Source organism: Cnephaeus nilssonii (genome assembly GCF_951640355.1).
Source record: "Cnephaeus nilssonii genome assembly, chromosome: 16".
NCBI classification, from domain to species: Eukaryota; Metazoa; Chordata; class Mammalia; order Chiroptera; family Vespertilionidae; genus Cnephaeus; species Cnephaeus nilssonii.
Window position 1 is genome coordinate 45,458,272 of NC_137087.1, and position 15,889 is coordinate 45,474,160.

The window sequence follows — 15,889 nt, forward strand, 5'->3', positions numbered from 1 at the left end:
CCGCTCTTGAGTGACATGTCCTACCCTGGCCCAAAGCTAGGCACTAGAGAGAAAAGGAGGTCCAGTCAGCAAGTCCAGAGCAGTTTTAATGGGGATGGAGGCTGTGTAAAGGGCAGGGCCCACGGAAGGAGGGAAAGCAAGGCCATGCTGTCCCCAGCCTGTGCACAGGGGCCTGGGCATGGACACCCTGCCTCCACCTCTGGAAAGAGAGAAGGTGAGCCCTCAGGAAGGAAGGAAAACCAGCGTCCCCAACTCCTGGCCTCTGCCTGAGCCAGGCCCCAGGAGGGAGGAGGATTGCTGGTGTCGGGTGGGGGTGGTCTCAGCAGAAAGCACAACCGTTGTCAGGCCTCCCTTCCCCTCCCCCCAAAAAAAAGCATCAAAAGTCCAGGGCCCTGGCCCCTCCCGCCCCAGCCCCCAGTACGAAAAAGTGCAAAACATTATCACAAAATGGGGGGGTCTCAGAGGGGCTCTAAGCCCAGGCTCCTGAGGCCCATGCCCTAGCCCTGCGCTGCCCCGGACACCGCGTCCGGCGCGGTAGGGCCCTGGGCCGAAGGGCCCTCAGGGTTCACCCGAGGCCGGCCCGGGCTCAGGCAGGGCCATGTCATGCAGTGCCCAGGGGGCACCCCCCCCACACACAGTCTCACCCCCAACTCAGGGCTTCCGACGCCCACTGCCTGCCCGTGCCCGAGGCTCCGAGCCATGACATTGAGCCCGGGGCTGGCTGGAGACATTGGGCTGCAGGGAGGGACTGGAGTGGGGTGGGGGGACTCCATCCTCTGTGCTGCCAGCCTGGGCCAGTGCTGCCTCTACCACGTCCAGCTCTTCACTGCCCGCCTTCAGCTTGACCCGAAGCAGTGCTGCATATGTGCCATAGCGGGATTTCTGAGGCAGAGGGGCAGGGGCTGTGAGCCAACTCTCCACCCTCTGCCCATCCCACCCCATCTCTACCCCGTCTGGACCAAGGAGGGAGACCAGAGAAGGCGAGGAGATGGCAGGCTCTTGCCCACTCTGGACCCCCAAGGATGTGACACGACCCCCAGTAGGCTGGTGACCCTCTATGGGCTCTCAAGATTGCCAGTTGTAACAGCCATTGTTTCTTGAGCCTTAACAGAATTGGGAAAACAGCACTTGACAGACATCTCACTTCATGACCCTAGTGAGTACAGAACAGTCTCCCTGTCCCACAGAAGAGGAAACTAAAGCTGATGGGGATTAATAAGCAAGGCCTTAAAGTCCATGCCCTGGACCACTAGTCTGACCCTGTGCTGGGGACACAGAAGTCCTGCTAATGGAGACAGGTGGCACATAGGTGCCCAGGGCCGGAAGGCTCACCTCAAACTCCAGGTAGGCCTCCTTCTGCCGCTGCTCCTCGGCCTCCTTACCCCGGGCCTTCTTGCCCAGTAGGGCAGCCTGGTGCTCCTGCAACTCACTTGCCATGGCCTTCAGCTTGGCCTCATGGGTCCGCACTTGCTCCTCCTAGAGGCAGAGGGAACACGGTCAAGGTTACTCTAGCACACACAGTGCCTTTGTGCAAGTTCATTTAAAAGGTGCCCCTTTCTTAGGATGAACAAACGACTATGTCTGGATTCACAGCATGGCAAGTAGAGTGGCAGCTGGGTTTCAGCCTCCATTCGCCCCCACCACCCCATGACCAGTGTCCTGGTGCAGTGGACATCTACATAATCATAGCCAGCAGCCTTGACTGCAGTTGGCCTGAGCCTGCCCTACTCCATCCCACTGGCCAGGGGGACAGAGCTGGGAGTACCTGGGAGAGGCGGGTGGCAGCGCTGGGCAGCAGAGGGCGGCTGAACTTCTTCTGGGAACTAACAGCAGCTGGGAAGGGGGGTGCAGAGAACATGGCGGCCACCACATTGATGCGAGTGATCCAGGACTGCATCTGCTCCAGGCTCCTGAGGAGATAGCACAGCTACTTGGGACCTGAGCCCAGGATTCCAATCCAGGAGTGCTAGTCCTGGCTCGGGATGTGGCCTTAGAAGGAAAGAATCCATCCAGGAACGAGGGAGGGGAGCAAGATGGGAATGGAGAGCAGGGGTCTGGGATGGGCAGGAGGAAGACACTCACGGAGCCTGGAAGAGGAAGACCCGCCAGTCAGCTGTGCGCAGGTAGAAGACATGGGGCCTCTTGCTGTAGTCCTTGGCGCGAGTGGCCAATGCGTGGTGGATGCTGATGGCATTCTTAAGCTCTGCCTCCGATAGGGCCTTCCCGGGCTGGTACTCCTCCTGCAGGGTGCCCATCTTGTCCTGGCCACAGTCCCAGCCTGGCCCAGCCCAGCCCCCACCCCTTGGGCTGGCCCCGAACCTTCTGCAGGTAGAGGATCATGCCCTTGAGGATCCCATGGAAGCTCTTCCAGCCCCGTTTGCCCCGAGGTGCTGGGGGGTGGGGAAGGAAACAGGTCACGGGAGAACTGGGACAGGCCCTCTCCCTTCCATTCCCCCGGACCCTTGCACCAGGCCACGTACTCTTCCTGCAGTCAGGGTCTGCGTGCACCTTTCGCACCAGGGCCCCGTGCTTGTAGACCACGGCCCCAGGCTCAGGAGTCAGGTCCAGGAAAGGGCTGGAGCCGCTGCCACTGCCCCCGCTGACCCTCTTGATGACCTTGGGGTTGGGGTCGGCCAACTCAGACAGAGAGCGTCTCAACTCCTCCTCGTCTCTGCAGGTGTGATTACCTCAGAGAGGGCTGGCTATGATGCCATACCCCCCCCCCCTTTCAATCCTGGCCTCTGCCCACCCAGGAAAGCCCCTCCAGTGTTTGTAGACATGGGGCTGCTCTCAAAGGGTGTGGCTCCCCTCAACCGGAGGCACCTGGAACCATGGTTCCCACCTCAAACCAGGTCTCCCTAGAGGGTAGCTGTGTCTCCCACTCAGATCAGGGCTCCATGAGGCAGAATGGCTCCTCAGATCAGAGCCCCAAGGGTAAGACCATATCTGTTCCTTCCTCCCCTCACATGTAGCCAACCCCATCCTCTCCATTTCTGCACACACACACACACACATTCCCTTCTCTACCAGGACAGACATATGTCTGACTCAGCTGTCTCAACCACACCCAACACCAGCTCACAGCTTGTTGGCAAAATGGTGTCAGAAGTAGCTGCTTCCTAGTGGTCCCCTGCTACACCCGTATCTGCAGGCCATCAGATGTCATCTGAAAACTGATTCTGTCTGGTCACTCCGAGCTCAACCTGCAAGCTCCCTGTTGCCTCCCACATGGAGCCTATAATACATCCCTACCAACACTCTCTCCTTCCACACTCCAGCAAGCCTGCCTCCTCTTAGTCTCCCCACCCCACACTCACTTCAGACAGCACATATTTGCCGCCCAAATATCAACTTCCCTTTTTCTCTTCCCAAACAAATGTTTCCCCTCTTTCAAATCTTGCCCCCCAAGTCCCAGTCCTCCAAGAAGCTTTCCCTGTACCCCAGTCCTACACTCTGCCTCCTGAGGTCTTCTCTCCCACCTACTGGGAACTCCCATGTAAACCGAGCAGTGACTGGACTCTTAGCAGATCCTAGAAAATATGAGTGATCTGTTGACTGTTCAGATGAGGGCTCTACCCTCAGACTGGGGGGCCCAAGGCTAAGACTGGACCTTCTCCCTCAGATGGACTCTTCAAGAAGTCTCCAAGATTTCTTCTGAGTCTCTGTTCCCACTGGGACTGTAACAGTAGACAAAGTGTCCCTTGTTCTGTGACACTTAGGGCTCCCTAGGACCCAAGAGGGGTCTCTCATGCTATTGGCCCAGGGCCTTCCTCCAGAGACTTCTGTTTTCCCACTAGGATTGCCAAGGGACCTCCCCTTCTGCAACCCTCCTCCGAGGCCAGCTGACAACGGCCACTTACCCCAACCCAGCTTGTCATAACACCCAGCTAGAGACAAGACACAGAACCCCAAGTCCAGGCAAGCATCTCCAAAGAAGGAAGTGAGGCCACTTCACTGCCTCGCACGGCCTCACCCACCTCCCCTGCCCCACAGCCCCAAGACTCCCAGGGCCCGCCTCAGCTCTCTCCACCCCTCCAGGCAGACCCTTCCCCACACCCACATCTCTACCCCCACCACACAGCCCCAGGACTCACATGGCCCACTGCAACTTCTCATTCTTGATGGAGCTGTACAAAGCCTGGGGAGGGAAGAACAAATCAGAGCAGCGTGGGTCAGTCCTGGAGGAAGGTGCATTATGTACCCCAATGCCAGAGCTCAGAGCCCGCCCTCCCATACAGGGGAGAAGGCAGAATTGAGGGAGAGGGCAGTAGGGAGTAATGGCCGAGAACACAGGCTCTGGAACAGAGTACTAGGACCCGGGCCCAGCTTTGCCGCTTTAGCTGGATTGCTTTAAGCAAGTATCCATGGGGAAGAACACAGTTCCACGTGTTTGATGAAGGGAAAGCCATTAGCACAGGGTATCCTCACGTGTGATTGAGGCACAATTAATGGCAACTGCTAATATTATCTTTGTTGTTGTTATTGTTAAGAGGTCATCCTGCTCAGATCCTTGGTGGGAGAAACACAGCTCTGGAGGAAATGGAAAATAGTATTTCAAGAAGCTCTCCTTTTCCCAAACGGCCATGCTTTGGGCCTGTTTTACAGCCTAAAACCACACAGAGCATATGGGGAAACTGAGTCCCCAGAATGGGAACTCACTGTCACTTCCTTCCTTGGCTAATGAGAACATACTCTGATGGCTCCCAACCCCAGGACAAGCTGCAACCATCCCCAACCCAGACTGCCCCACCAAGCCAAATGCCAGGGTGGCCTAGCCCCCAGCCCACTCCCACACTTCATGTTACTAGGGAGTGAACATTAGTTTAAAAGGCAGCACACCCCAAACTCCCTGTGGATTTCCAAACCAGTCACTTTCCTTCAGTACAGTTGCCCTGGGGGACCTTGTGGTGGTCAAAGGAGAGAATGGGCTCGAGGAGTAGCATAGGAGACCCCTCTTCTTGGGAGTGGCCTGCAACATGGGTCCACACTAGGGCCTCCCACTGTGGGGGCGCTTCCCACAGCCTGTCTGTGAATAGGTGTGTCCCCAGCATGTGTGTGTCAGGCTAAGAGTGTGTCGTGTGAGTGTGATGCTGTTTGTGTGTGCGCTGGGTGCAGTGGTGACATAGGCACCCTCTCTGTGATGGGACACAGCCTACCCCCAACACACCAAGACCTCTGACTCTCACTGCCCACCGCCATGCAAAACAGCCCATCTGAGCACACCCTGTCCGGCGCTGAGTACACCCCACAGCCTCCGCCCCACACACAGCACAACCAGGCTTATGCACACACAGCTCCCCGGCACACACCCAGCCCAAACCCGGCATAGCTTGGACTCTAAACCTTCACTCTCCAACTCCCTGGCCAGGGGGCTGAAGTGGCCACCGACATCCAACGCGCAATCCTTGTCCCCAGCCTTCCAGTTCATCTCCTGCCCTTTTTGGCCCCCAACCACATCTTCCTCCCAAAGTCCTAAACCCCGTCCGTGAGCCCTAAGTCATGCTCCCATCTAGAAGGCCCAAAGGCCCTTTAGTTTGAGGTGCCCGTCTTGAGCAGAGGGTCTGTGCTCTTCCCCCTCCCGTCCATGCCCATCCCTGGCAAGCCGTGGGCTCTGTCCCTGCCGGGCTCCCTGCCTCGGCCCCACCGGTGCCCACCTCTGCTCGTTCTGCCCAAGGTGCCTCCCTCCAGCCACCCCCTCCGCCGCGCCGCCCCGGCAGCCCCCGAAGGCGCCCCCCAGCCTGGCGGGGGCCGCAGCCCCAAGGCCCTCACCGCCTTTTTCTTCCTGCGGCTCTGCAGGCGGCTGACCACCAGGTCGGTGTAGAGCACGGGCTTGAGGCTGCGCGAGCGCTGCGGCCAGCCGTAGCACAGGGTCTCGGCGCCGCGGTGGGTGCGCCCGTAGCGCACCGAGCACAGCGAGCGCGAGCGCAGCCGCCCGGCGCTGCTGTGGATGCTGTTGACGCCGATCATCCTGGCCCGGCCGGCGCGCCGCGGCCCCCGGCCATGCCCCCCGCCCGCCCCCGGCCCCGGACGGCCCGCGGACGGCTTCCCCCCGACAGCCCGCGCGAGGGCCCGGCCGGGCTCCTACCGACGCGGGACCGCGCGGCAGCGGCAATGTCGGCTCCGCGGCTCCGTAAGCGGGAGGGGGGCGCCGACTGGGAGGGGAGGGCGAGGGCTGGGGCGGGGACGGCGCAAAATGGAGGCGTCTGACCGAGGGGCGGCCCCCAGCCGCGCGCCGCCACGGGGGAGGGGCCTCGGGAGGGCAGTGAGCACCCCCTGCGTGGGGGCGGGCAGCTGTGGGGCGACGGGGTGCGGGGCGCTGGGAGCCCCTAGGCCCGGAGCTGTGGAGGTGGGCGGACCCTGTGGGTCTAGAACTCCCTCCAAAGCAAGTCAGAGTTGGGGGGCGGGGGGGGGGGGGGGAGCGGTGGTGAGCAGGGAGGTCGGAACGCCTCCTGGCGGCCCTTTTTACCAAGCCAGGACCTGCCACCAGGCGAGGCGAGGCGGCAGCGCAGGACAGAGGCAGCCTTGGAATCGCACTGGCCTCATCCCACTCAGCGACTCGCACATACCTCACACGCCCGTGTGTACACCCCAACTCAAGTACACACTCCCCAGTTTACAGACATACACCTCAACTAACCTAATGCACCCATTCACATTCCCCCCAACTCACGGACACTGCAAATTCAGATGCACACCTCGAGATGTACAGTCATTAACGTAAAAACATACACCCTCTGCCCACGGACACCTGTCATAAATCAGACAGCCAGTTCATAGATGTACATCCCAACCACGTAAAGTACAAACGACACCCCCAACTCAGACACACACCCTAAGCCCTAATGCACAAACATGCCCAAATCAGACAAACCCCATAGCTTCACCCACACCCTAGGTCACACATATACAACTCAATTCAAGCATCCCCCCGACTCCCAATGGACAGACACCCCCACTCAGATACATTCCCAAATTCGGAAATCCAGCACAACTCAAGCTCACAGACAAGCCCAAGGACACGCCTGTGCACTCACATTTAGGTGGTGGCCCAGTGACCCCTTTGCCAACCTTGGGGGTTTCAAGTAAGTCCAGGCCTCCCGGGATGAAACTTCACCAACCAGGGGGAGGAGTGAACCCACGGGCCGGATGCCCCCCTTCCTCCCATCCTTCCAGCCCCAGGGTCACAAACCCCTCCGGGGCCTGGGCCCAGGCCAGCCACCAGGAGCCAGAAGCACAGCGGAGAATCTAGTCCCAGTTTGGCGCTAACACTCCGCCAGCACTTGGAAAAGCCTGTGTCCCTCTCAGGCCCCGCTCCCTCCGGTGCCTCCGGTGTGGCGGCAACAGGACGACCTTTGTGACTATGAACCCTGGGGCGTGGGAGGGAGGCGGAGGAGGAAGCGATATGCCGGTGCGGCCCCCACCCCACGCAGGGACCCCTCCCATCCTCAGGGAACACGGGAGGGGGGGCACTAATGAAGACAAATGCAGGGTCCAGGGCCGCCAGATCACGCGGTTTTCAGAGCCGCCTCCCCTCCTCCCGCAGTGCGCAGCCCGGACTGCACGGCCAGTGCGCATGTTCCGGGGAGCCTGTCTGTGAGGCTGGGGGGGCGGGGGAGGAGGAAGGGGCGGTACCCCGACTGAGTCGAACGAGCCTAGGCTCTGGAGGCAGGGCCCCTCACCTTGCCTTTCTCGGCACCCGCCAACAGGTCCCTTACCCCTCCCCTCCAGCTCCCTGTTCCCTGCCCCGCCCCGCCCCCCACCTTGAGCAGCTCCCTGGGGAAGTCGCCGCCTTCGTTGAGGCCCTCCAAGTTCCCAATGAAGTCTCCGCAGGTCATGCGCTTCCCGATGTTCTAAGGGAGGGAACAGGGGCCTGTGAACCTGGGTGGCCCTTGGCCTTCCAGGCCTTGAAGTCTTGGACAGGGCCTGTTTTCCGGCTCCTTCCCGCCATACCCCACTCACGTGGCCATGGAGATCGGTGTTCAGTAGCATGAGGGCGCAGGTCAGCGTGTGCGCACCGTCTAGGGCAGAGTTGACATTCAGCCTCCCTGGGACTCTTATCTTACTCAGACTTCCAGCTCATCCCCTGCCCCCTTCGGGACCCCTTTGGCCCACAAGCACACTTTTGTAAGTCCTGAAGCCCATTAGTGAGCCAAACCTCAGCAAAGATTTCTCCTTTCCAGCAGATCCCTTAGAAGGGACCTCACCCTTTTCTCAGGCCACCCTCCCTAGCTCTCTCAGGTGCTGGGGGATGTCCACTGCTTGCCCCCTACCACCCATATGCCTGTGTCTCTGCACGAAACACAAACAAGTGTGCCTCACACACTTATGTGGACCAGTGCGGCCCAACAGAATCCCCACGCAAGCCAAGCACTGTTTTGCACTTATATGTGGACAATGGTATGCAAACACACCTGTCACCTGCCTCTTCACAACACACACTAGACCCTAACAATATGCCTGCCCACATGCACAGTTCCACAGCCATGTCAGCATTGTCTGCACACATATATGCGCACATGCCTGCAAGCTTGTGCATTCATTCATTCCTGCACACATACTCATGCTCCTAGGCACACACACAGCGCCCATTTGCCAGGAAAGCCCTGTCCCTGGCCTCCTCACCCTCGGAGGACAGAGCTCCAGGATTGCACTGGAAGTATCTCTGGGAGAAGTGGGCCAGCACGCGCTCCCGTTCCTGGGTCTCACCCATTAAGGCCAGCTCCTTCAGAAACACCCTGGAGAGGAGGGGAGAAGGAGCATGTCACCCCCACCCAAGGTCCCCTTACCAGGTAGCCCTGGCTCTTGGGAAGGGTGCTGTCAGGGCAGCTTAGGGGAGGTACAGGGGTTCAGGGGAGGCATAGCGAAGGCCCCGCACACCAGGCCTGGAGAGCTGGGGCTGCACTCAGAGGGCTCAACACCCACCTGAGAGCTTGGTCCAGAGTCATGCCCGTGAAGACAAAGAACTTGAGGTACTCTCCAGCCACGAGTTTACTGAAGTCATTGCTGTGGGCAGGGTAGAGAGACAGGTAGAATCTCAAGGGGGAGTGTCAAGGGGCCAGATGGGGGGGTTACCGAGAAACCTGGGGGCATTAGATAGAGGGGACGTGGAGGTGCTGCCCACAGGATGCAACCCCCCTACCCCCTTCTCAATCCCAGCCCAGTGGTTTTACTTCTTGCCCAGGTGCCGGGCCACATCAGCCTTCCTGAAGCCGTCTAGCCGGTATAGCCTCTTAGCTAGGCGCTGCGCAGCCTCCAGGTCTGCTTTCTGCCCATTGGACAAGGTGTCTGTGCTTCCCAGGGCTAGCCGCTCTGTGCTGTCCAGCTCTGAGTCTGAGTCAGATACCAGCTGGCTCAAGGGTGGTTCGCTGCCAGGGTAGAACACCAGCTCAGAGATGGGGCAGGTTCTCAGGGCCATCCAGATCCTTCCTCTGCCTCCAGAGCAGGATGACAGAAGGGGAGACTGGGACATGGGGAAGGCATTTTCTTTTCTCCAGAAGGGATTGTTCAGGTTCCCTCCGTCATTACCACCTCTCTGTGGAAGTCCTGCCTCAAGTCTAACCCACATCCATTTTGCTGCTGTGGGAACTCTGGCTGCTTCCCCAAGGAAGAAGATGAGGCTACAAGCTGCAGTGGGGTGTGAGACGGAGAGGAAAGCCCCACACTCCCCATTCCCCCACAAAGCTCCCTAAGTTTGCTGTTGCACATAGATTCCCCATCACCACTCTGGTCCTTCTCAGAACATAGTCTTATATCTCTAAGAATATGGGCAAGGGTTAACACAGGCTGTCAGGGAAGAACAGTAGACGGTCAAAAATTTGAGGGCAACAGGGACAGCTTCCCACTCCTATATCTTACCTCCTCCCACCCTTTAGGGAGAGGGGCCTCCTCTTTGGTCCTTCTACTCACAAAGAAGCAGGTTCTGGGGTAAAGGGGACTGTGGGTCAAAGTGCTCCCCCTCATCTCCTGTCTCCTCCTCTCCTTCCTTTCCCACCCCAGCTGCTCTACTTGCAAAGCCACCTGTCACCCAGAGACAGAGGCCGGAAACTCCTGGTTGCTAGGCAACCCTGTATCTCTGGCCACCCCCTCCTGTTGCCATGGCTTCCATGACTGAGAGGGTAGCTGGCAGAGGAGAGAGCAGAAAGGTTAGACTGATGAATGGACTTCCTGGATAAGGGTGAGAGACTCCTGATTGGAGAGGGAGGTGGCATGGGAGGGAAGCCATGGGAGAGGCTGATGGCTGCATCTTTGGAAGAAGCCTTCAGGCTGGATGGGTGTTAGGTCACAAGAATTCTAGGCAGGTTGCAGGCTCTGTCTGGGGAGGGAGGGACCCTCCTGGAGAGGACATCCTTCAATTCTGAATCGTGGTTTCTCAAGTCACTGAATTTGAGACCAAGGGGCGGGGGCTCTAAGGGGCTCCCCCTCACAGTCAGTGGAAAGTCCTCCAAGTGGGAAACAGGGCATCTGCATTCCTTAACCATGCCTATCAGGGGTCAGGAATATAAACTCCATCTTCACACTCAGGCTCTGTCCCTGCGAACAGCTGTTCCAAGAGCCCTAGGGGCCTTGAGTCTAAGAAACCAAAGGGATCACTCACCTTCCCAGGGGTGCCACCCCCAGCCCAAAGCTGTCCTCTGAGTGGCAGGGACTAGGGGGCTCCTTCCCTGGGGCTTGCTTGGCTGCAGCCTCTGCCTCTTCTTCCTCCCCTCTCTGTGTCCAAGGCCCATCAGCAGCAGAGCTGGTACCAGAATCCGGTTCAAGAGGGGCAAGTGGGGCGGGAACAGGGGGATCAGGCCGGGGGATGGGGGATTGGGGAGGCAGCTCAAAGGTGAAGAAGGGGCTCTGGGTTGGGCCAGGTGAGGCCAGGGCCTCCAGGGAGGCAAGGCTGGTGTAGGAGGTGCCCTTGGCCCGGTGTGACTCCAAGATGGCTTCAAACACACAACTGAAAGAGTCAGGCCCATCAGCTGAGGGACTGGTCCCAGGTAGAAAGGGCACAGGTGACTTGAGAGGCCCCAGGTGAGGCTGCTGGGTGCCTGGCCTGTGGGGGCAGGTAAAACCTCTGATCAGGGGCCCGGAGGACAACTCTCAGGCAGCATTTCATTGAACTTTCATACTGACTCTACGAAGGGGCTTATCATCTTCTTTTCACAGTCCCCCAAACCCCTTTAAAAAGCCATTTGGATAGGGGCTCCCCACAACAGGCCCTTCAAGCTATTTAGTGCCTTGGGGCATACCATCCCTACCCATCCCCAGCATCCAATCCCCTTCCTCTCTCCCTCCCTGCTAATCTCCCTTTCTCCTCCTTCTCCCTGATCCTCTCCGCTCCTGCCATCCCATTTCTATTTCTGGCAACATCTTAGAAGAAGATGAGGCTCCAGGCTACAGTGGGGTGTGAGATGAAGAAGAAACCGCCACACTCCCCATTCTCCCACCAAGATCCAGGATATGGGTTGATGCTCCCACACCCCCAGGCTTAATTCTGGCCTCTGGACTCTCACTCAGCCCTTTCTTCCCCAGAACCCCTTTCCTCCTCTGTCCTGGTTACTTCCTATCCTCCTGGGATCTCGCTGAGGCCCCCACATTCCAGTATTCTGCCAGGCCTCAGGCCTCTGTCCAGAGTCGCCTGCCACACCATGCTGGTGGCACCACCAGCTTGGTCCTGGCTCTCCCAACCCCACCCTCGTCTCTATTCCAGTCCCATTGACCCCAGCTCTGCCTCTGGACCAGTGGGAAGGAGCAAGCCACTTTCCTCTCCCTCTCCCCCACTCACCGTGCCCCCTCCAAGGCCTCAAACACCTCATCGTCCACATCCTCTTCCCCGCCTGCCTCATCCTCATCGCCACTGCTCAGGCTGGGATGAGGGCCAAGGCATGGGCCAGGACGTGGGGCAGGTGGGCGGACGGCGCCAGGCAGGCCCTCAGAGCTGGGCTGACTCTCGATGGCTGAATCAGCCTCTTCCCGCTCAGCCAGCACTTCATCGATGTTGGTCTCTCGGTAGCACCTCAGGGGCACCGTGTCCAGGTCCGTCTCAGAGTATTTGGCCGCTCGCCCCACAGCCACCCCAGAGCCCTGCCCTGAGCCCACCCCAGGTGGAGATGGGGGGGCCTGCTCTGGGGGCTTAGCACCTGCAGTATGCACAGGCATCCTGGTCAGGAGGTAATCCAGGTCAGCTTCCTGCCCTGACCCTGTTCTAGGAAGGAAATCATCCCCACGGCCTCATGTTGGCAGGAAGTTCTTTCACTATCTCACCACCATTCCTCCTGCCACAAACTCAGCTTGTTCCTGGTACCAGCGGAGTTCATTTTCTACTCCAAGGACTGATCCTTGATATCCTGCCATCCCCTCCTTCCACTACCCAGCTTCCTGCAGGTGCCCAACCCAGCCATCATCCCCAACCCCTCCATCCTAGCACATATGGGAAGACTGAGGCCCGAGGCCTGAGGAAGCATTAGCTGATGCCGGAGCCCAGGAGAGGCCTGGGGGAGGTTTAAAGGAGGACTCCCTACTACGCCTCAGCTGCTGTGAAGGACCTGCCCTGTTCCCCTTGCTCCAGGCCCAGGCCTTACCTGAGCTGGGGGGTGCCAAGGAGCCATAGAAGAATTCCCATTTGGCTCGAGCGATTCTCTGGGCATGAGAGGAGACTTCCCAGGGTGAGGACCAGGTGTCTCCCTAAGCCAAGGAGGGAGAGATAGAAGACACCCAGAGATAAAGCCAGACATACAAAGACAAAGGAAAATGGGATAGAAACACAAAGAAAAACACTCAGGGACAGAGAGGGAGGTGCCGAGACAGAGGGACAACCCCAGAGGGCAAGAGAAAGGTTTAGAATAGGAGTGAAGGATTCGACGAGTAGCCCACGGGGCCAAAACTGCCAAGGAGCCAAGTCTTGCCCCTTCCATAGGACTCTGGGGTTCCAGGGAGCCCAAGGGGGGTCGCGTACCTGGTTCAGGAGTCCAGTGTCAGCAGATCCTCGGAATAGTGTGGCCAGGTGCTCAGAGGGCCCCCCCAGCCCATTGGGGAGAGAGGAATAAAGGCCATCTGCCCCAACCTGAGCGGGGGCTGGCGGCCCATGGAAAAGGCCCTGGCTGCCAGGCCGAGCAGAACCTCCTCCGGCTGGGAGTGGGTCTGAAGTGGACGCCTCCAGCCGCAACTTGCGGTTGGCGCCAGGCCCAAGAGCTGGAGCGGGCCTGGGAGGAGAGACCCCACCCAGGTCCCAGCTCCGACTCAAGCCTCCGGGAGCAGGTAGCCCATTCAGTGGCCTCACGCTGGCCTTCTCCACAAAGCGGAATATGACTACGGAACTCCGGGCCCCTGGTGGAGGCTTCCCAGTGGGTGAAGAGGGTGCCCAGGGTGAGGGAGCAACACGGGGTGAAGGGGGGCCACGCAGGGGTGTAGAGGGTGCTGTCACACGTCCCAGTTCCCGGCCTCGGGGAGCTGGACCTGCCACCCGCCGTAGCAGGGAGCCTGTGCTGCCATACATGCTGGCTGGGGGACTCTGAGGCACGGGACCTTCGGGAAGCCAGCGGCGTGGGCATCGTGGTGGGGAGATGGCACAGTCACCTTCAGAGCAGAAGCGCATGGCACCCTGGGCCATGCTGGGGCCCGGGGGTCAGGCTGGGGGGGCAGGGATGGCGAGGCCAGGCGGGGAGTGAGGGGGCAGCATGCTCTTCTGACAGGCCTGCAAGAGAGGAAGGGGAGCAGGGGGTGAACTGCCAGGGAGTTGGATGGACGAGAGCAAAGGTAGGAAGGGGAAAGCTGGCTGGGGCCACTGAGCACCAGGGGCCTAGCCCACCCCGGGCCTATGGCATCATTGATCCCTCCCCTGGGGGTGATCAGACCTCCTGTTTGGGCTACTAACATGGAGGCCTGGGGAGAAAAGATTGTTCCCTCCAAAAGGACCCTGGATTCCCTCCTTCTGCCTGGGGACCCTGAGCATCACCCCTGGGTTAGAAAGGAAGCTATGCTGGAAGGAAGGAAGTTGAGTGAGCCTGGAGTCTCTGTGGCATTTTGTAGCTATTTCTGGTGTGGGGGGAGGGGAAGACTGGTACCCCGACCCTCTGGACTAGGAGTGTCAGCCAGCCATCACTATCATGCAGCCATGAGTGCCCCACAGTTAGTTCCTCTTATGGAGGCCCCAATTCAGGCCCTCAGGAAAGAGAGGAAAGAAGAATTGGAGAAGGGGGATCCTATAAGGACCACAAGGAGCGGAAAGGCATAGGGTGAAGGGGAAGAAAAAGGCCTGAGCAGAAGCCGCTACCCCTAATACACATATGATGGATGGGAAAGGGACATTTTTGTTCTTAATATAGGTACACACACTCATGCACACACACATACTTAAGGACCAATATGCCATATACAGTTAACCACATTCAGAGGCTACACGCAGACAGGCACACATACACATTGCTCAAAGACACACCCTCACACACTCTCACAGTCATAACAACTGTGTGTATAATGGAAAGGCACATGATTGTTTTACACACACTGTCACCAAACAGGAACACACAAAGAGATACCCACATATACACAGAGGGACCCTCATTCTCTAACGCTCACAGATACACAGGCATATCAGATACAGAGACCTATTGGTCACAATCACACACAAATACAGATGCACACTCACACCCATACTTAAGCAGGGACACACACCCTCTCTCCCAACCCCCACCAGTCCCTGGTCCCTGGAGGGGGAAGACTGCACCAGACCCTTCTCCCCCCAGGGGTGACAGATTTTGTCCGGCCCAGAGAGACCATAAAGAGGTAACGGGGCCTCTTGTGGCAATGCAGGGCAGGGACCGAGGTCAGGAGCAGCACCCCTGCTGCTCAGGTTCCTGAAACTCAATTGAGGCCCAGCATACCCCCGGTGCCACCCGGACTCAGTACTCACCGCTGGTGGCCTGGAGCTGAGGCCGAAGAGAGGGAGGGGAGAGGCTGGGCCCAGCTCCGCTGTGAAAGCACCGCGCGGCTCCCGCTTTCTCCAGGCCCGCCCGCCCGCCGCTGCCTCTCAGTCCCTCCTCCTCCTCCCTACGTGGCTCCGGCGGAGCTAATCTCACCCCCTCCCAACCCCCGCCCTCTCCCAGGGCCCTGAGCCCTGGAGGCTGCGCTCCCCCCCCCCCCCGCCCCCCTCACACACACACAGGTTAGGTCTCGGCTGGACTCTCCCGCCAACCTGAGACCCGCCCCTGGCGAGGGGGAGGATGTATGGAACCCGTTGATCTCCCTCGACCCTCACGCGCCCCACCCCAATGGTGTCCACGTCCCTCTCGCCCACTGCCCCCTGAGCCACACGCAGGACCCAGCTGCACACGCGTGTCCCGCTCCAGACCTCACTCGTGTCCCTAGGAGGTTGCCACATGACCTGTTACATGCCACACGCGCTCCCGCCCCCACGGGCTCGCGGCCGCGCCAAGCACACGGTGTGCGTGTCGGGAGCGGACCCGCCCCCTACATCCAGGAGACCATCAATTTACGGACGGGAGGCTTAGGGTACACCGCCTCAAACCCTCCGGGGTTCGGAGTCTCAGGCCCAGGAGACACAGCCCTGACCGCTCGCCCAGGAGGCAGTCGGAGGCGTATTAGTCAGAGCTCAGGAAGAACGTCCTTGATGCCTGAGTTAGGTGCCCATCTAAAGAGAAGAGGTTAGAAGGGAGGACGCCGGGACTGAAGGTAGTGGGGGGCAGGCAACCCTTGTGCCCTTGGCCAAGGTAAAAGGGGGCCTATCTATTTTTAACTAAGCGCCGCTAGAGTTACTATGGCAACTGCTCTCCTAGAGAAGGCCAGGGCGGGCAGACGGTGACCTCGGAAAGAAGAAGGGGTCTGTTTGGGTGGTCGGGGGCGCGAGAACGTGCGAGGCGGGGACGCACGGGGCTCACCGCGGGGAGGG

At 59.4% G+C, this 15,889-nt stretch overlaps 1 protein-coding gene across 3 annotated transcripts; it reads right to left on the reverse strand.

Annotated features, from left to right (window-relative positions):
- Positions 1-4: 4 nt before the first annotated feature.
- Positions 5-13,606, reverse strand: PSD (pleckstrin and Sec7 domain containing; the record flags this gene model as incomplete). Of its 3 annotated transcripts, none has more annotated exons than XM_079793898.1 (16): positions 5-882; positions 1,333-1,476; positions 1,766-1,910; positions 2,083-2,240; positions 2,320-2,390; positions 2,481-2,671; positions 4,095-4,138; positions 7,761-7,850; positions 7,960-8,018; positions 8,623-8,735; positions 8,923-9,003; positions 9,171-9,365; positions 10,595-11,035; positions 11,768-12,122; positions 12,564-12,666; positions 12,938-13,606. In XM_079793898.1, the coding sequence occupies 16 exons, from the start codon at positions 13,589-13,591 to the stop codon at positions 652-654; spliced, it is 3,075 nt and encodes a 1,024-aa protein (XP_079650024.1). In that variant the 3' UTR covers positions 5-651. The 3 variants fall into 3 exon arrangements, with proteins under 3 accessions (XP_079650024.1, XP_079650026.1, XP_079650025.1); XM_079793900.1 differs by having other exon boundaries at positions 10,595-11,056; positions 12,938-13,591; XM_079793899.1 differs by having other exon boundaries at positions 11,768-12,107; positions 12,507-12,666; positions 12,938-13,591.
- Positions 13,607-15,889: the final 2,283 nt, after the last annotated feature.